Source organism: Oratosquilla oratoria, chromosome 9 (assembly GCF_046742065.1).
Source record: "Oratosquilla oratoria isolate Oo_2021 chromosome 9, ASM4674206v1, whole genome shotgun sequence".
NCBI lineage: Eukaryota > Metazoa > Arthropoda > Malacostraca > Stomatopoda > Squillidae > Oratosquilla > Oratosquilla oratoria.
This window is the reverse complement of record NC_134785.1, coordinates 78,833,706-78,854,176: the sequence shown is the minus strand read 5'-3', so window position 1 is coordinate 78,854,176 and position 20,471 is coordinate 78,833,706. Positions and strand designations below refer to the sequence as shown.

The window sequence follows — 20,471 nt, the reverse complement described above, 5'->3', positions numbered from 1 at the left end:
CCTGTGGTTATTTTGCACTTTTGTATCATGGTGATGTGATTGCTTGCAAAAATCAAAATGTATATGCTGCATCATACCGGAGTTGAAGTGTGTGGAAAAAGAGAAAGGAACCAAGACAATTTATTTATTTGAGGAACAACACTTACTTCATCAGTATTACATTCTATTGGGGTATTTCTGATATTTTACAGTATGTGTGAGTTGGCAGCCCTGCTTACTAATGTATAGCACCATATGCTGTCCCCTACATTCTTCAATGGTGATTCAGTTGTCTATATGAATGTATAAACCTTACGAACGCAACTATTAGAAAATGTACATATAACAGGGATTTTAAAGTACTTTGTTCTGATAGAGTTATAGCAGTGCACTTCTTTATAAATATTTTGACAAAAAATCTTAATCAATGTATGAATGTAGTTTCACTAGCCTAATTAGCTGCGAGCGTTTTGTAAAAGTTAAACCATCGTTTGCATTATTCACTGTGTGGGCCTATTTTTTAAATACTTATTATTATTTTAACTACTGTTTCTACTAATACCCAAAATGTGCAATATATACAGTACATATACCGGGCCGAAAGAATCTTCACCAGAGTCCTCTAAGGCCATCAATTTCTCGGACCATTTGATGTTATAGCACTGTTAGTGTGTAAACAAGTACCATTAAAGCAAGTAGGGGTGTGTTGCAGTTCATTAGTATTGTAGTCATAATTGAAAAACCAAACTATTATTTTTATTCAGAAGAAGTATTTGACAAATCAAAAAATCTCAGTGGAATATAATAATTATTTTCTAGGTGTAAGCGATTACCATTACTCTTGAATACATGAAATGTTTATCATATATCATCATGACTAAACTGTCAAATTGTTTTGAACATTTCTTACGCCAACTGATCTGGTTTTTGCAGAATTCAATGCTCTGGAGGCATGCATATATACCGTATAAATTGGTCGTGAAGAAGAGCGATGGCTGCTGGCAGGTGCTGCTCCATTATTTTAAGGATTAGTATTGGGGATGGTGAATAGGCAATAAGTAACAACAGCTGATACCCATTGCGAGACCCGTCAGCTAAAAGGCATCCCATGGGCTCGCAATTGTGTTGGGTTCAATAATGTGGCAGTGCCGGAAATGTGGCAAACCAGTCTTCTTTGGTAAGCAAGATATTGGCCTTTTCAAAAGTTCATAGAAATACTTGCTCTCTCTCTCTCTAAAAAAAAAAAAAATGTAAGGGAAAAATCCCTGTTCTGTATGCAAACCTGGAAGAAGTAAGAACATTTAATTTTTTTTTTCTATACTTCAAAAGGCTTTTGAAGTACATAAAAAGTAATAAAATATTCTTCCAAGTTTGCATATAGGGTTTTTTCACTTTAAATTTGTTTGTTTTTGTTTCTGAGAGCAAGTTTTTTATGAACTTTATTTAAAAAAATATATAAATAGCTACAAATGGATAATAATTTACTTAGGTTTTAGTGTTTATGATAAACTACAAATATTTTGATATGAAGGATGTAGTGGAGAGGCTCAAAAGCAAGTAACACAGCATCGACAGATATGCAGTTGTACAAAATTGTGCTATTGTAGTAATATACAGTAAAAGCAATATTTTAGAATATAATTTTTATTTTTTATTTTTAGGATTTCATAATTCAGATAGTATATTATTTTACTTTCTTAGTTTATTTACTTTATTATTTTTACTCATTAATTTATTTTTTCTAATGAAAAGATCAGTAAAAAAAATGTAGCAAAAAATTATAATCTTAAATATTATGGCAAAATATATGGCAAAGTTTGCATTTAAAACAAAGGGGAGAGCAGAAGTGCATGAAGAGTACTGGGATCAGGTGAGATCATACTAGCTAGAACTTCAGAGAACTTGCCAAGAGTAAAGTAACACCCCTGAATGTTATTGTAATGTTGAGCAGGGAAGGGAGAGGACAAGAGATAGGTGTGAGTGGAGAGTGGTTGTACATGGATGATAAATTGAAGTGGCCCAAATGGATTTCTCCTTGTCTTTTCACTATTACTCATGAGTAGATTAAAGGGAAGGGTTGCCATATAATGAAGTGGTGAGGGTAAACCAGCTTTGGCTGTTGGGTCCTGCTATTGAGGTTGCTGCATTGCCTCTGACCCAGGCAATGGGCAGGGAGCAAGGTAGCCTTTCACCCACAAGGAGCTAAAATGTAAAAGAAAACAAATGGGTTTGGGATGGGTGAAGGGTGGGTGCATGCCTTGGCTAGCCACCTCCCATACAAAGAGCAAAAGGCCTTTTGGTATATGTATGTTTATAATGTAAGGGAGTTATGCACAGGAAATAATTTTTTTTTATGTATAAGTGTTTTTCAATACATGTGTAACGTATGTCACTGTAGTCTATCATAAGTGTTATTGCTTTATTTTGTGACAGACTCTGTAATAACAACAGTTGCTGCCTGATGATTTACTGATTGGAAACCTACAGTCAAAAGGTGGCTGGCAGCATTCCTCAGGCCTTCCCACAGATCGCTCTGGAAAGAATCTTTGGTCTGATGACCATGTTGCATTAGTGTAGAATTATATATATATATCACCAGCTTGTAGTAGTAGGAAGAAGGGAGAAGTTACTGGTTGTTTTTTCCAATTTACCAAAGGCTTTTTCTCCTTTGTAAGAGGGTTGAGTAAGCCAGAGTACACACTGTTATCACACAAAAAGGAAACCCTGTCAGTCCCTTCCCATCTCTTCTCCCATATAAAGGAAGTATCCAGCCAAGGCATGCACCCACACTTCACTCATCCCATCCTTGTGGATAAGGGGCCATCCCTGCCCTTGCCCTCTGCCTGAGTCAGAGGCAATACAGCAAGACACAGCACTGTAGCAAAGTCTCACAGCTGAAGCAGGTTTACCCACATTGTTTCATTACTCTGCATCACTACCTCATTTCTCACTTTATCCATCATGTTTCTCAAACATATTTTGACATCCCCTTTCTGTCTTCTATATATTTCAAGTCTCTGCCCCATATGGTGTCATAGGCATAGTCACTCCTTCATATAGTCTTCTTGTATTCATCCCCAGCTACTTATTTCTCATGAAACTTTTCCCTGAAGATATTTACTTCCTTCCCTCACTCTATAGTTTACCTCCCCCACCCCTCCAATTCCTAATATGTATGATCCCAATACTGAAAACTATTCACTTCCTTTGGCCTCTCTCCTTGTGCATCTCATCACCTTACTCGTACTTTTTAATGAATTGACAAATATTTAGCTCAAATCAGAGGATTAGGGCTAATATTGGTATTTTGCTTCCAGCTGAAAGAAAGCAGTCTCTTGGGTTTGACTGGCACCCCAAATGTCTGAGATGTGAAGAATGTGGGAAGAGACTTAACCCAGGACAACATGCTGAGGTATGTTTTTTTTCTTAGTAGTATGTACATATTTCTGGCTTGCACATCCTGTTTTCAGTATTTCTGTGATGTGTTATTATGCCTGGCTACCTCCCTTATAAGCGAGAAGGAGCACTTGGTATATAGATAGATAGTACAGTATGTATACCTGTGGTTATAGTACCTCTGCTTTTAGTGTTGAAATAGAAAACAGTAAATGTTTAAGTAAAGTATCTCTTCTCTTTGTAGCACAAAGGTGTGCCATATTGTCACCATCCATGCTATGGGGCACTTTTTGGCCCCCAGCTGTTTGGTCATGGTACACGCAATGAATGTCACACTTCCTTTGGTAAAGTGGAGAATAGAGATGGACAGGTGAAAAGGTATGCATCAATTCTTGCTAATTTCACATCAGTTTTTAATTTGAGTGTATGATTATGTGCTTACAGTCTGATTAGTGCATGGTAATTGTATTTTTTAATGGAAAAATGAGACTAAGGAGTTGGATCAGAGCAGTGAAAAAGAATATGGCCAAGTGTTATGCTGTGTCTGATGTATTCTTCCATGTATTGCAGATCACATCTGGAGGTCAAGTTGAAGACTTATAACCAACATTGTGAGGGAAAACCTGTGGAACTGAAGAGTAGAGAGGTATCAGTTCTCTTTGCCCTTTCCAACCTTCAGTCAAGTCAGTTCAGTGGATTAAGTTTCCAAGCTCAGGGTATGACCAACACCCATGGTCTCAACTTCAGGTCTTGTGGTCCTATCATTAGGTCTTGGTCTAATGGTCACAACATCAAGTCATAAACTCCAGTAACAACAATTGGTCCCATGGTCCCAACCGCAGGTTTCAGTATCCTGTTATGATTCAGCATTCCCAGCCGTAGGTCATGGCCATTCTTAACCTTGAGTCATGACCCAATATTCCTCACCTTGGGTCATGACCTTATATTCCTAACCTTGATTCACTATCCAGGTTCCTATCCCCAGGACACAGGTTCTTAACCTGGGGGTCATGATTGAGTGGCCTTGGTTCATGATCCAGCATTCCCATGTTTGAGTTAGCCTAGCATTTCTAACCCTGGGTATGACTGTTCCCACTATCAGGTCACAAGTCTGTATCTAGTTGATAAATGTGGTGCATGAAATTAGTTATAGTTCAAGTCAGTTCAGTTGTTGCATAGAATTTTGTTAACTGGAAACCTGCAGTACCACAACAACTGGTGATGTTCCTCAGGCCATCCCACAGATATCTGTGGAAAGTAATTGTAGATTGATGTCTGCATTGAATTAGTGTGGGACTGTATCTATGATACCATCTGAAAGTAGTTGAAGGAAGGGAGCAGTCATCAGTTGTCAGCTCTTCTAATGTTTAAAGGTGAAGGAAATAGAGACAGAGTTGATAAAGAGAGTTTTTTTTTTTTTTTTTTTGCCCAGTCTGAAGACCAAGCATCCAAGTGGAAGTAAAGACATTGATGGGGTTTGAAAATAGGTGGCAGGGAGATGACTGATGCCTATCTTGTATGACCACCCTGTGCAGATACCTATCATTGCTCCCTTAACCCCTTCCATACGGTGCCGCACACGTAGGCGTCATGAGGAGCAAGTTGATTCGCGACGCTGCCATATCGGCGTCTTGATTATATTTATTGTAGTCGCCCCTGTGTTTTTACATTCTCCCAAATGCGCCCTTAATCCCATTCTCTGTGGTTTTCAAAATTCGCGGGTGAAAGAGAGAACGATCGATATAAGCGGCGACTATATTTTATGATGCGAATATTATTTCGTTATGTCGTACGGCTGGCATTGGCTGCTGCCCGCGAGATTTAAGTCCCGTATTGAAGTGGTTAACCTCTTCCATACGGTGCCGCCTACATAGGCGGCATGAGGAGCAAGTGGATACGCGAGGCTGCCATATCGGCATCTTGATTATATTTATTGTAGTTTTCCCTGCGTAACTGACATACTCTCTAAACTGGCTTCATCACATTTTCTATGGTTATAAAAATTCACGGGTGAAAGAGAGAACGATCGATATAAGCGGTGACTATTTTTTATGATGCGAGTATTATGACGCAACATCATACGTCTGGCAGCTAATGCTGCCTGCGAGATTTTGGCCCGGAGTGAAGTGGTTAAAGTTTATAGATAAATTGTTTATTATGACAAATGATTACCCTTGCTAGAACATGAACCAGACTCTGGGATCTGTAACTGAACAACTTCAAAGGATTGGTCTTTGCATCTTAAGTTTTACAGTTTCTCCAATTTTATGAATTGGATAATGAAAGAGAAGGCAGTGAGAGGAAGTTGGGCAGAGTATTTTAGGGAGTTGCTAAATGTGAAGGAGGATAGGGAGGGAAAGGTAGTTGCAGTGGGAAGTGCTAAGAAAATGAGAGTGATGAGTGAGGAAAATGGAGGAGAAATAGGGAGAGATGTAGTGAAAGCAGCTGATAAGATGATGAGAGCAGGTAAGGCACTTGGGTTGGATGGATGCCATGCAGAATGTCTGCAGAAAGGAAGTACAGTTATGGTGGACTGGCTGGTGAGGTTATTTAATGTTTGTTTAAGAGAGGGTAGAGTGCCGGAGGACTGGAGGAGTGCCTGTATAGTTCTGCTTTACAAGGGAAAGGGGGACAAGTGTGAGTGTAGTAGTTTCAGAGGGATCAGCATGTTGAGTGTAGTTGGGAAGGCTTATGGGAGGGTCTTGATTGAGAGGATTAGGAGAGGAACAGAGGGAGTAATTGGTGAGGAACAGTGTGGTTTTAGGACAGGTGGGGGCTGTGTAGATCAGATTTTTGTGGTAAGATAGATATGTGAGAAACCTAATAGGAAAAGGAAAGGATGTTTTTTGGGCTTTTATAGATCTGGAAAAGGCTTATGACAGGGTAGATAGGAAGGCACTGTGGGAGGTACTGCAGATATATGGGATAGGAGGAAAGCTGTTAAGAGCAGTCAAGAGTTTTTATGAGAGTAGTAGAGCTTGTGTTAGGATTGGAAGTGGAGAGAGTGAATGGTTTGAGGTAAAGGTGGGACTTCGTCAAGGATGTGTTATGTTGCCCTGGCTGTTCAATCTATACGTGGATGGGGTGGTGCAAGAGGTGAATGCAAGGGTTGTGGGTCAGGGATTGGAGATAGTTAAAGGAAATGGAGAAAAGTGGGAAATAAGCCATTTGTTTGCTGATGACACTGCGCTTGTATCAGGATCAGAAGAGGGAGTGAGGAAGTTAGTGAGAGAGTTTGATAAGGTGTGTGAAAGAAGGAAGCTGAAGACAAATGTGGGCAAAAGTAAGGTGATGAGATGTACAAGGGGAGAGAGTGGCAGCAGGCTGGAAGTGAGCATTAAGGGTGAAAGACTGGAGAAAGTGGATAGTTTTAGATACTTGGGTGTGAATGTGGCAGGAAATGGAGGAGTGGGGGTGGAGGTAGAATGTAGATTGAGAGAAGTGAGTGGATTAAAAAGTGTAATGAGAAATAGACATCTGGGAATGAATGCTAAGAGGAGGTTAAATGGAGGAGTGATTGTGCCAACAGCACTGTACAGGGCAGAAACATGGAACATAAGAGAGGAAGAGAGGAGTTTGAATGTGTTTGAGATGAGGTGTCTGAGAAGTATGATTGGGGTTACTAGGCTAGATAGGGTGAGAAATGAGGAGGTGAGGAGGAGAACGGGTGGGAAGGGAGCTGGGAGATAGGGTTGATGAAAGAGTATTAGGATGGTTTGGACACATGGAAAGAATGAGTGAAGGAAGATTAGTAAAGGAGATGTGGAAGGCAGAGGTGGAAGGAGTGAATATGAGGGGGCGTCCTAGGATGAGATGGATGGGGTAAAAGGGGCATTACAAAAGAGAGGAAGGACGAGAGAGGACAGAATATAGGGGTGAATGGAGAAGGGTTGTGTATGGATGATGCTGTGATGCATGAGGGGGAGTGGGTGGGGGATGAGGAATTATGTATGAGAAAAAAATTGACACAGCCCAAAGGGATTTATCCCCATCTTTTCCTTTTCTGCATGAGGGGACGGATAGGGGGGGCGGCGGTCACCAAATTTATGAAGTGCCCTTGCTGTGGATGTGCTGTGTCTTGTGACACTGCTTCTGACCCAGGGCAGTGGACAGGATGCAGGGATGACCTGTCATCCAGGAAGTGCCAAGATAAGAGGGAGGGTGGAGGGGAGTGGAATATATAAGGAATGGAATGGATGGGAGTGGTTTTCTATGCCTTTTTCTTTTTGGCTACCCCAGTGTAAGGGGGAAAAGCCTTTGGTATATGTATGTGTGTATGTATGTTTTGGTTATGAATTACTGATCATAAGGAGATGAATATGGCATAGTATATAACAGGGGCTTTGGGAAAGAGGGGAATGTCTGTTGAGGAAGGACAGGAGAGGACAGAAGATAGGGGTGATTGGAGAATGGTTGTATATGGATGATGCTGTGATGCATGAGGTGGAATGGGTGGGGGATGGGGGGTGAGGGAGTATGTGTGAGAAATAATTTGACACAGCCTGAAGGGATTTCTCCCCATCTTTTCTGCATGAGGGGATGGAGAGGGTGATTGCCAATTTAATGAAGCAGTCTTGCTGTGGATGTGTTGTGTCTTGTGACACTGCTTCTGACCCAGGCAGTGGGCAAGATGCAGGGATGACCAAATCATCCAGGACATGCCAAGATATGAGGGTGGAGGGGAGTGGAGTATTATAGGGATGGAATGGGTGGGAGTGGTTTCTATGCCTTTGTTTTTTGGCTACCTCCCTTATAAGAAGGAAAAAAGCCTTTGGTATATGTATGTACATAACAGGGTTGATTGATATATATTTGTTGTGTTGAAGAATATACTCAGATTTTACCAAATAGAATCCCCCTCTTACATACTCTTACTTGTGATTCAGAGAGTATTGATTGATAGTGTGTGGAAAGAGTATGTAACTGATAAGTGGATAAATTCCTATTCTGCCTGCCATTCCTGTGCCATTGTCCACCTCCTATCTACCAGTCACATGTATTGGGAAGGGACAAGTTCATGGTTTGTCTACCAAAATAATTTGGCGAGTAAATAGGTTTACGTAGTTGAACAATTTTATAATTTGAATTGTTTCATTGTATAGGCCAATGGACGTATCATCTTGGAAGGTGTACTACGCATCTATTGGGGTGTTCGCAGTACAATCCACTTGAAAGAAGAGGATGACCAGCGTACCATAACAACCTTCAGGCGATCACTAATTCCCAAAGATTACTCTGACTCTGACAGTGAGGTATGTTATCTTGAGCCTGTTCCTTTTGGATTCATGTTTATTTTTTTTAATGTGTAGTTAAAGGTAAATTGAGACTTCAAATTTCTCAATAGTCTGTATTATTGGTGACTGTTAATCCAATCATTCCTGAATGCATAAGACAGGAGTGAATGGAGAGCAGTTGTGAATGGGGGGGGGGATGATATGGCTTGACGGGATTTCTTTTTGTCATTCTCCATCATTTTTGAGTGGATGAAAGGGGTCAGGTCTACATTTGATAAAGTGGTAAGGGTAAGCCAGGTCTGGCTGTCAGGACCTGCTGTGGAGGTGCTGTCTTACTGCATTGCCTCTGAAATGAACAGTGTGCAGGGGGTTGGAATGACCTTACATCTATGAGGAACCGAGATGGAAGAGACAATGATTTATTTATTTATTGTATCCTATTTTCTTTCTTTATTTATTGATCTATCTTTAATGGGTTTGGGATGGTCAGCTGTAGGGTGGGTGTGCACTTTGCCACATCCCTTATAAGGAGGGAAATGTCTTTTAGTATGTGTATGTGATCCAATAAACCAGTCTGTTGCCCCAATTCTCTTGCTGGAGACACATAATTCATTCAGCAAAGATGTTTTTTTATATGGCAGGGATGATTGTGGGGTGGGGCAGTGTAGTTTAAGCTAATCTGTCTTATGTGTGGTGGTTACATCTGGGGCAGTTGGAGTCTGTTTTTGTATTGGGTGTGTTATGAGGCAATCAGTTCAGCCCTGGGGGGCCACCCTGGTAAATTTTTCATGAATATTTTTAAAATTTCACTTTTCACTTTTATCGGCTCAAGATGTCAGTCCTGCCCGAAACTATCACTTGGTGAAGTTTTTTTCTGATTTTTTTTTTTTCCCCCTCAGATGCCATTTTTAAATGACCCGGGGTGTTGCGTCATAGCCTGACGCGTGCGTTAGAAAATGAGGTATCATTCAATGCTTATAACTATGTAGAACTATCATTAAAATAATTTTTTCTTTATATAAATTTCGACAAATGGCATCTCTTCCCCGCATGCGTGTGGTATTCCTAGCTACTCACGTACAGTACATACGGAGACATTATAGACAACGCAACGCTGCGTTCCTGTAATATTTCTTTTATATTCGTCTTGCAAGATGACTTACAAACGTAAGCTTACGTTATCGAGGATATCCAACTTCAAGAAGAGTAAAGGGCATCAAGACTCTTCAGATCAAGGAAAAATTAGCAGAGATGAAGGGGAGAGCGTGTTATCGCCATCCGGCTTATCACCTCCTCCTCCGCCACCACTCCCACCCACGCCACAACAGCAGTCACCCCCCATTTCTCTTCATTCTCCACTAAGTCAACAATATATACACAATCATATGTGAAAATTTCATGCCAATCAGATGAAAACACATGGCAGGAAAAGGAAAAAATCGAAAAAAAAAACTAGAAGCTGATATCTCGAAATGTTGTTTTTTGAACTTCAAATATTTTCACAAAATTGGTAAAAACTCTGATCAACTTATGTTAGGTATCAATTTATACTTCAACAAAAATAGAATTTTTTGTTGGAATTAGATTTTTCAATTTGTCCAAAAAAACGGGATTCAGGAGACTTTTTTTTTTTTTTTTTTTTTTAGAAAAAAAAAAAAAAAAAAAAATCCTTCAAAGACAAAACAAAAAAATTGAAAATTAAATCCAACAAAATGTAGATATATGAACAAAGTTTCTATGATAATTTTTTCAAAGCAATTAAGTGAAAAATGAATCTTGTGAAACAAAAAAAAGAAAAACACGTTTTTTTTTTTTTTGGTAGCCGCTACCATTCATCAGAATTTCATGAAATTTACAGAATAGCATTTCTTTACACCAACAAACAACATATTAAAATTTCAAAGCAATTGGATGAACCAGAAGCGAGATATAAGCCCAAGGAGTTTTCGGGGGTGGCCCCCCTTAAGTCGCTTGATGGAGATTTTGTGTTGTTGGTCAGGGTGAGTAAAGGGCAGGTACTCTATGTCTTCTGCTTGGTGGTTGTATCTGAGGCAATTGATTTTTTTGGGCTTTTATGGATCTAGAAAAGGCTTATGACAGGGTAGACAGGAAGGCACTGTGGGAGGTATTGCAGATATATGGAATAGGAGGAAAGCTGTTAAGAGCAGTCAAGAGTTTTTACAAGAGTTGTAGAGCTTGTGTTAGGATTAGAAATGGAGATAGTGAGTGGTTTGAAGTAAAGGTGGGACTTCATCAGGGATGTGTTATGTCACCTGGGCTGTTCAATTAATATATGGATGGGGTGGTGCGAGAGGTAAATGCAAGGGTAGTGGGCAAGGGATTGGAGATGGTTAAAGAAAATGGAGAAAAGTGGGAGGAGGGGGAGGGAGTATGTATGAGAAATAAATTGATGCAGCCCGAAGGGATTTCTCCCTGTCTTCTCCTTTTCTGCATGAGGGGACAAAGAGGGGGGTTGCTAATTTAATGAAGCAGCCTTGCTGTGGATGTGCTGTGTCTTGCGACACTGCTTCTGACCCATCATCCAGGAAGTGCCAAGATAAGTGGGAAGGAAGAGGGTAGAGGGGAGTGGAGTATGTAGGGAATGGAGTGGGTGGGAGTGGTTTCTATGCCTTTGTTTTTTGGCTACCTCCCTTGTAAGGGAGAAAAAGCTTTTGGTATATGTATGTTCTTCCATTCAGCTGGTTGTGCTTATTTGGTGGGACAGATAGGATTGAGTGCTCTTGCATAACGGTGTGTCAATCATCCTCATGTACTGTTCTATTGAAAAGATTTTGGTCTTTATGTGCCTAGGAAAAAGGAAGAGAAATAAGAAAAGATAAGGAACAAGTAGCTCTGAAAATTATAAGAACATTTGTAGATGGATGTCATGCAGTGTCTGAAGAAAGGAAGTACAGTAATAGTGGACTGACTAGTGAGGTTGTGTAATGTTTGTCGAAGGGAGAGTAGAGTATCTGAGTACTATAGGAGTGCATGTATAATTCCACTTTACAAGGAAAAAGGGGACAATTGTGAGTAGTAGTTTCAGATGGATAAGTTTGAGTGTAGTTGGGAAGGCTTATGGGAGAGTTTTAATTGAGAGGATTAGGAGAGGTACAAAGAGAGTAATTGTTGAGGAACAGCATGGGTTTAGGAAAGGTAGATGTTCCATGGATCAGATTTTTGTGGTATGACAGATGTGTGAGAAAGCTTTAGGAAAAGGTAAGGATGTTTTTTGGGCCCTTATGTATTTGGAAAAGGCTTATGAAAGGGTATATAGGAAAGCACTGTGTGAAGTTTTACAGATATATGGGATTGGGGGAAAGCTGTTAAGGGCAGTTAAGAATTTTTACAATAGTAGAGCCTATGTTAGAATGGGAAATAGAGAAAGTGAGTGGTTTGAGGTAAAGGTAGGACTGTGTCAGGGCTGCGTTATGTCACCATGGCTGCTCAATGTATACATGGATGGGGTGGTATGTGAGGTAAAGGCAAAAATGGAGAAAAGTGGGAGGTGAGTCAGTTGTTGTTTGCTGATGACATTGTGCTTGTGGCAGGATCAGAGGAAGGATTAAGGGAGCTAGTGACAGAGTTTGGGTAGGTATGTGATAGGAGAAAGTTGAAGGTAAATGTGGGTAAAAATAAGGTGATGAGATGTGCAAGGGTAGGGGTGGCAGTGAGTTGTAAAAAAGGAGAGAAGCTGGAGGAAGTGGATAGCTTTAGGTATTTGGGGTCACATGTTGCAGGAAAAAGATGGGTAGAGGTGGAGGTAAATTGTAGATTGAGAGAAGCAAATAAAAGCCTTGAGGGATTAAAAAGTGTTATGAGAAATAGGCAACGGGGAATGGATGCAAAGAGGAGATTGTATGAAGGGCTGATTGTGCCAATGGCACTGTATGGAGTAGAGACTTGGAATTTAAGAGAGGCAGAAAGGAAAAATTTAAATGTGTTTGAGGTGAAATGTCTGAGAAGTATAGTAGGGGTTACTAGGTTGGATAGAGTGAGAAATGAGGAGGTGAGGAGGAGAGTGGGAATGGAAAAGGAGATGGCAGATAGAGCTATTGAAAGATTTTTGGGATGGTTTAGACACATGTAAAGAATTGAGTGATGAAAGATTAGTAAAAGAGGTGTGGAAGGTAGAGGTGGAGAGAGTGAACTTGAGGGGGACAACCGAGGATGAGATGGATGGATGGGGTGAAGGTGCTGAGAAAGAGGGGAATGTCTGTTGAACAAGGAAGGGAAAAAGCAGCAGATAAGGATGAGTGGAGAATGACTGTGTATAGATGATACTGTTATGCAAGGAGGGGAGGGATGGGAGATAGGGGGTGCTTATGTGTGAATAATATTTTGATGCAGCTCCGAAGGGATTTTTCCCTGTCTTCTCTTTTTCTGAATGAGGGGATGGAGGGGGAGTCACTGATTAAGTGAAGCAGCCTTGCTGCATTGCATTTGACCCAGGGCAGTTGGGAGATGCAAGGATGACCCATCATCCATGAGTGTAATGAGGAATAGAAATTTGGGAATGGATGCAAACAGGAGACTGTATGAAAGAGTGATTGTGCCAACAGCACTGTATGGAGCAGAAATATGGAACATAAGAGAGGAAGAGAGAAGGAGCTTGAATGTGTTTGAGATGAAGTGTGTGAGAAGTATGATGGGGGTTACTAGGCTAGATAGAGTGAGAAATGAGGAGGTGAGGAGGAGAATGGGTGGAAAGGGAGTTGGGAGATAGGATTGATGAAAGAGTATTAGGATGGTTTGGACACATGGAAAGAATGAGTGAAGAAAGACTAGTAAAGGAGGTATGGAAGGCAGATGTGGAGGGAGTGAATATGAGGGGACGTCCTAGGATGAGATGGATGGATGGGGTGAAGGGGGCTTTGGGGAAGAGGGGAATGTCTGTTGAGGAAGGACGGGAGAGGACAGAAGACAGGGGTGAATGGAGAATGGTTGTATATGGAATATGTTGTGATGCATGAGGTGGAATGGACGGGGGGATGGGGGGTGAGGTAGTGTGTGTGAGCAAAATTTTGACGCAGCCCGAAGGGATTTCTCCCCGTCCTCTCCTTTATATGGGGGGGACGGAGAGGGGGGGTCGCCGATTTAATGAAGCGGCCTTGCTGTGGATGTGCTGTGTCTTGCGACACTGCTTCTGACCCAGGGCAGTAAACAGGGTGCATGGATGACCCATCATCTAGGAGGTGCTAAGATGGGAGGGAGGGTGGAGGGGTGTGGAGTGTTTTCAGGGATGGAATGGGTGGGAATGATTTTATGCCTTTTCCTTTTTGGCTACCTCCCTAGTAAGGGGGAAAATGCCTTGGCATATGTATATGTTTGTATGTACATACATACATATACCAAAGGTAGCCAAAAAACAAAGGCATAAAAACCACTCCCACCCATTCCATCCCTAACATATTCCACTCCCCTCCACCCTTGTCTCTCCCTCTTTTCTTGACACCTCCTGAATGACGGGTCATCCCTACATCTCACCTACTGCCCTGGGTCAGAAGCAGTGTCACAAGACACAACATATCCACAGCAAGGCTGCTTCATTAAACCAGCAAACCCCCCTCTCTGTCCCCTCATGCAGAAAAGGAGAAGATGGGGAGAAATCCCTTCAGGCTGCATCAATTTATTTCTCACACATACTCCTTCAATCCTCATCCCCCACCCACTCCACCTCATGCATCACAGCATCATCCATACACAACCATTCTCCTTTCACCCCTATCTTCTGACCTCTCCTGTCCTTCCTCAACTGATGTTCCCCTCTCTCCAAATGCCCCTTTTACCCCATCCATCCATCTCATCCTAAGTTGACCCTTCCACCTCTGCCTTCCACACCGCTTTTACTAGTCTTTCTTCACTCATTCTTTCCATGTGTCTAAACCATCTCAATACTCTTTCATCAACCCTGTCTCCCAACTCCCTTTCCACCCTGCATCCTTTCCCACAGCCCTGGGTCAGAAGCAGTTTTGCAAGGCACAGTACATCCACTTCCTTTGCACCAATTATATATTGTCCTGATATTCTTTTTTCACTTTTTTCCAAACTCCATCATACTACATTTCTTGATGTTGAAGTTCACTTCCCACATTTGGCTTCATTCCCAGACTTTGTCCAGGTCTCTGCAGTGATTCAGTCTTTTTCTGTACTCACTTTCTTTAGTGTCTTGTGACACTGCTTCTGACCCAGGGCGGTGGACAGGGTGCAGGGATGACCCGTCATCCAGGAGGTGCTCAGATGAGAGGGAGGGTGGGAGGGGTGTGGAGTGTATTTAGGGAAGAAATGGGTGGGAGTGTTTTTATGCCTTTCCCTTTTTGGCTACCTCCCTTGGAAGGGGGAAAAAGCCTTGGTAAATGAAAAATGAATTAACTTTCTTTAGTAGTTTTGCATCATCTGCAAATAAGTTCATATAACATTCCATACCTTCATCCATGTCATGTATATATATAGCAAACATTATTGGAGCTAATACAGAACCTTGTGGGACTCAACTTATCATTTCTTCCCAAATAGTTTTTGTCTCATAGTACCACCCTCATTTTTCTCCCGTGCAAGAAATCTTTCATACATTTCAATAAATTTCCTTGTATACCTCCTGTTATTTTGAGTTTTCATAATAGCTTTTTGTGTGGTATTTTATCAAATGCCTTTTATACATACATATACCAAAAGCTTTTTTCCCCCTTACACGGGAGGTAGCCAAAAAAGAAAAAGGCATAGAAACCACTCCCACCCATTCCATCCCCTATATACTCCACTACTCTCTTCCCTCTCTCACACCTTGGCACCTCCTGGATGACAGGTCATCCCTGCATCCTGTCCACTGCCCTGGGTCAGAAGCAGTGTCGCAGGACACAGCACATCCATAGCAAAGCTGCTTCATTAATTCGTTGACCTCCCTCTCAGTCCCCTCATGCAGAAAAGGAGAATATGGGGAGAAATCCCTTCGGGCTGTGTCAATTTATTTGTCATACATACTCCCTCACCCCCCATCCCCCACCCCCTCATGCATCACATCATCATCCATACACAACCCTTCTCCATTCACCCCTATCTTCTGTCCTCTCCTGTCCTTCCTCAACAGACATTACTCTCTTTCGTAATGCCCCTTTTACCCCATCCATCCATCTCATTCTAGGACGCCCCCTCATATTCACTCCTTCCACCTCTGCCTTGCACACCTTTTTTTTTACTAATCTTTCTTCACTCATTCTTTCCACATGTCCAAACCATCCCAATACTCTTTCATCAACCCTATCTCCCATCTCCCTTTCCACCCCTATTCTCCTCTTCACCTACTCATTTCTCACTCTATCCAGCCTAGTAACCCCTATCATACTCCTCAGACATTTCATCTTAAACACATTCAAACTCCTTCTCTCTTCCTCTCTTATGTTCCATGTTTCTGCCCCGCACAGTGCAGTCGGCACAATCACTTCTTCATATAACCTCCTCTTAGCATCCATTCCCAAATGTCTATTTCTAATAACACTTTTTAATCCACCAAGACATTCGCTCTCTTCTCTCAATCTACATTCTGCCTCCACCCCCACTCCTCCCTTTCTTGCCACATTTGCACCCAAGTATCTAAAACTATCCACTTCCTCCAGTCTCTCTCCCTTCATACTCACTTCCAGTCTGCTGCCACTCTCTCCCCTTGTACATCTCATCACCTTTTGCCCAAATTTATCTTCAGCTTCCTTCTTTCACACACCTTCTCAAACTCTCTCACTAACTGCCTCAATCCCTCCTCTGATCCCGCTACAAGTGCAGTGTCGTCAGCAAACAACAACTGGCTTATCTCCCACTTTTCTCCATTTTCTTTAACCATCTCCAATCCCTGACCCACCACCCTTGCATTCACCTCTCACACCACCCCATCTATATATAGATTGAACAGCCAGGTCAACATAACACATCCCTGACAAAGTCCCACCTTTACCTCAAACCATTCACTCTCTCCATTTCTAATCCTAACACAAGCTCTACTACTCTCATAAAAACTCTTGACTGCTCTTAACAGTCTTTCCTCCTATCCCATATATCTGCAATACCTCCCATAGTGCCTTCCTGTCTACCCTGTCGTAAGGCTTTTCTAAATCTATAAAAGCCCAAAAAAATCCTTACCTTTTCCTATGGATTTCTCACATATCTGTCTTACCACAAAAATCTGATCTACACAACCCCTACCTGTCCTAAAACCACACTGTTCCTTACCAATTACTCCCTCTGTTCCTCTCCTAATCCTCTCAATCAAGACCCTCTCATAAGCCTTCCCAACTACACTCAACAAGCTGATCCCTCTGAAACTACTACACTCACACTTGTCCTCCTTTTCCTTGTAAAAAGAAACTGTACAGGCACACCTCCAGTCCTCCAGCACTCTATCCTCTCTTAACCCCTTCACTACGGGCCAAAATCTCGCGGGCAGCATTAGCTGCCAGACGTGCGATGTTGCGTCATAAAACTCGCATTATAAAAAATAAAGTTACCACTTATATAGCTCGTTCTCTTTCACCCATGAATTTTGATAACCATAGAAAATATGATGAAGCCAGTTTACAGAGTATGGGGGTCACATAGGTACGACTACAAAAAATATAATCAAGATGCCAACATCGGCATCCTTGCATACCCATTTGCTCCTCATGATGCCTATGTAGGCGTCACCATATTGAAGGGGTTAAACAAACATTATATAACCTCACCAGCCAGTCCACCATAACTGTACCTCCTTTTTTCAGACATTCTGCATGGCATCCATCCAACCCAGGTGCCTTACCTGCTCTCATCATCTTGACAGCTGCTTTCACTTCATCTTTCCCTATTTTTCCTCCATTTTCCTCACTCATCACTCATTTTCCCAGCATCCCTCACTGCAACTACCTTTCCCTTCCTATCCTCCTTCACATTTAGCAACTCCCTAAAATACTCTGCCCACCTTCCTCTCACTGCCTTCTCTTCCATTATCATCTCTCCATCTGCACCTCCCACCCCTTCCTCTCTGCTTGATTCACCTCCTCTTCCTCTGTTAATTTCTTTCCAAACCATTTTTTATTACTTTCAAAATTTTCTGTCATACTCTTACCCCTGGCTGTTCAACTTATACATGGATGGGGTGGTGCGAGAGGTGAATGCTAGGGTAGTGAGTCAGGGATTGGAGATGGTTAAAGAAAATGGAGAAAAGTGGGAGGTGAGCCAGCTGTTGTTTGCGGACGACACTGCGCTTGTGGCAGGGTCAGAGGAGGGATTGAGGAAGCTGGTGGCAGAGTTTGGGAGAGTATGTGATAGAAGAAAGCTAAAGATAAATGTGGGTAAAAGTAAGGTGATGAGATGTACAAGGGGTGAAAGTGGCAGTAGACTGGAAGTGAACATTAAGGGAGAGCGACTGGAGGAAGTGGATAGTTTTAGATACTTGGGTGCAAGTGTAGCAGGAAAAGGTGGAGTGAAGGTGGAGGTAGAATGTAGATTGAGAGAAGGTGGTTTAAAGAGTGTAATGAGGAATAGACATTTGGGAATGGATGCGAAGAGGAGACTGTATGAAGGAGTGATTGTGCCAACAGCACTGTATGGGGCAGAAACGTGGAACATAAGAGAAGAAGAGAGAAGGAGTTTGAATGTGTTTGAGATGAGGTGTCTGAGAAGTATGGTGGGGGTTACTAGGCTAGATAGAGTGAGAAATGAGGAGGTGAGGAGGAGAACAGGGGTGAAAAAGGATTTGGGAGATGGGGTTGATGAAAGAATATTAGGATGGTTTGGACACATGGAAAGAATGAGTGAAGAAAGACTAGTAAAAGAGGTATGGAAGGCAGATGTGGAGGGAGTGAACATGAGGGGATGTCCTAGGATGAGGTGGATGGATGGGGTGAAGGGGGCTTTGGGGAAGAGGGGAATGTCTGTTGAGGAAGGAAGGGGGAGGACGGAAGACAGAGGTGAGTGGAGAATGGTTGTATATGGATGATGTTGTGACTGCATGAGGAGGAATGGGCAGGGGGGTGGGGGGTGGGGTAGTAGGTGTGAGTAAATTTTGACGCAGCCCGAAGGGATTTAAAGGGGGACGGAGAGGGGGGGTCGCCGATTAAATGAAGCGGCCTTGCTGTGGATGTACTGTGTCTTGCGACACTGCTTCTGACCCAGGGCGGTGGGCAGGGTGCAGTGATGACCCGTCATCCAGGAGGTGCTCAGATGAGAGGGAGGGTGGGAGGGGTGTGGAGTGTATTTAGGGATGAAATGGGTGGGAGTGTTTTTATGCCTTTCCCTTTTTGGCTACCTCCCTTGGAAGGGGGAAAAAGCCTTGGTATATGTATGTAACTTTTTTTTTGGGATGACACCTAATGGTGATTCAACCCTGCTTACATTGAGACTTCTCTTTGTTGGTTCACTATATTTTTGTCTATCTTCTTTATCATTGTCCATTTTATACCTTAACCAGTAAGTGAAATTATTATATCATTTTGGTCACTTGAAAAATAAAGCTCCCTTCCCATACAATACATCTTACAGACCACTCTCCAAACCTTCTTGAGCAAGATGGAGAAAATGTAAAAGATAGGAGTAATGGAAAAATGGGGGTGGGTGAGTCAAAGCATATATCCATCCACACACCCATATTGTATTGGTCATCAGAGAAGTCTGAATAATTAGTTGTTGGAGAAGAACAAATAAATACAGGACTTTCTTAGTGCCTTGTGGATTGTCAAGGTGTAGAGATAGTTTCATACAAACATTGATTAATTCCAGTAGCTTATGTTAAAGGTAAAATTTTTAGGTATGTAAATTATTTTGTTTATAGTGAATAACATGAATGTTGAATATATGGTAATGTTGATTATTTCTCAAACAGGAGAACTTTATGTGGAGAGATGATTCACCAAATTGCTCACCATCTATCAGCCGAGGCATTTCTCCCCAGACATCTTGTGTACAGTCACCAGAAGATACCCAAAATACACCCAGCTCGCCCAGCACATCCAGTGATGGAACACTTATTAATTGCAAATCTACATTGCTGGACCACATGACAGAACAGGACAGTATAGAGGCTATAGATAATGCTAAAAACTCTCTGTGCAATTCTAATGAAATTTTATCTGACCCAAATGGAAAGCCTGCAGAAGGTACACTTACTTCCACACGTACATCTAGGACCCCGACCAAGAGCGGCAGTACAGCAATCAGGAGACGACCTGGAAGGAGAATGGATAAGTCTAAGCTAAAGGTAAAACTCATAGATATAAATTCAAAAGCCCATGTGAATGGAGGATATGATAACTTGGGGCATGGGAGTAGGGGGGACTCTATCGTAAGCATCAATGAGTTTTCCTTTAGGAGCTTTAAGGCATGCCCTGCATAAGGATAACTTGAAACAGTAGTGTTTAGCTTTGACTAATGAATATTTAGCATTGAACAGATACTTAAGAAACAATCTACCACAGAGGCGGTGCTCTATCAATGGTCATTTTTACCTGCGAGAGACAAGTGTGTTCACTCCCCCATATGGTTGTCCCTGCACTATCTGGGTCACCTCCCTTGTGACAGCTAATGAAGTTCTCAACATGTTTCTTGAAAAATACAAAGTGGAAATGTCAGCCTCCAACTTTGCTCTCTTTGTGCTCAAGGACAATGGAGGTAGGGTTTATTTTATTTTTTATTTATATATATATATATATATATATATATATATATATATATATTTATGTATATATATATATATATATTTTATATATATATATATATGTATTTATATATATATGTATATATATATATATATACATATGTATATTTGTGTATATATATATATATATATATATATGCAAAATAACCACAGGAGAAAGGAAACTTGTAGACAGTAAGTACTTT

At 41.6% G+C, this 20,471-nt stretch overlaps 1 protein-coding gene across 3 annotated transcripts in view; it reads left to right on the top strand.

Annotated features, from left to right (window-relative positions):
* The first annotated feature begins 574 nt into the window (after window positions 1-574).
* Rassf (Ras association family member) overlaps window positions 575-20,471 on the top strand; it is a 79,009-nt gene continuing 59,112 nt past the window's right edge. Inside the window, exons 1-8 of one of the 3 annotated variants that reach the window (XM_076191045.1) lie at window positions 575-680; window positions 913-1,156; window positions 3,297-3,391; window positions 3,620-3,753; window positions 3,946-4,021; window positions 8,478-8,627; window positions 19,456-19,830; window positions 20,048-20,240. In XM_076191045.1, coding sequence (XP_076047160.1) covers window positions 1,117-1,156; window positions 3,297-3,391; window positions 3,620-3,753; window positions 3,946-4,021; window positions 8,478-8,627; window positions 19,456-19,830; window positions 20,048-20,240 — 1,063 coding nt within the window. In that variant the 5' untranslated portion in view covers window positions 575-680; window positions 913-1,116. Of the gene's footprint in view, window positions 801-912; window positions 1,157-3,296; window positions 3,392-3,619; window positions 3,754-3,945; window positions 4,022-8,477; window positions 8,628-19,455; window positions 19,831-20,047; window positions 20,241-20,471 lie in introns of all 3 variants that reach the window. The other 2 variants (XM_076191046.1, XM_076191047.1) reach the window with 2 other exon arrangements.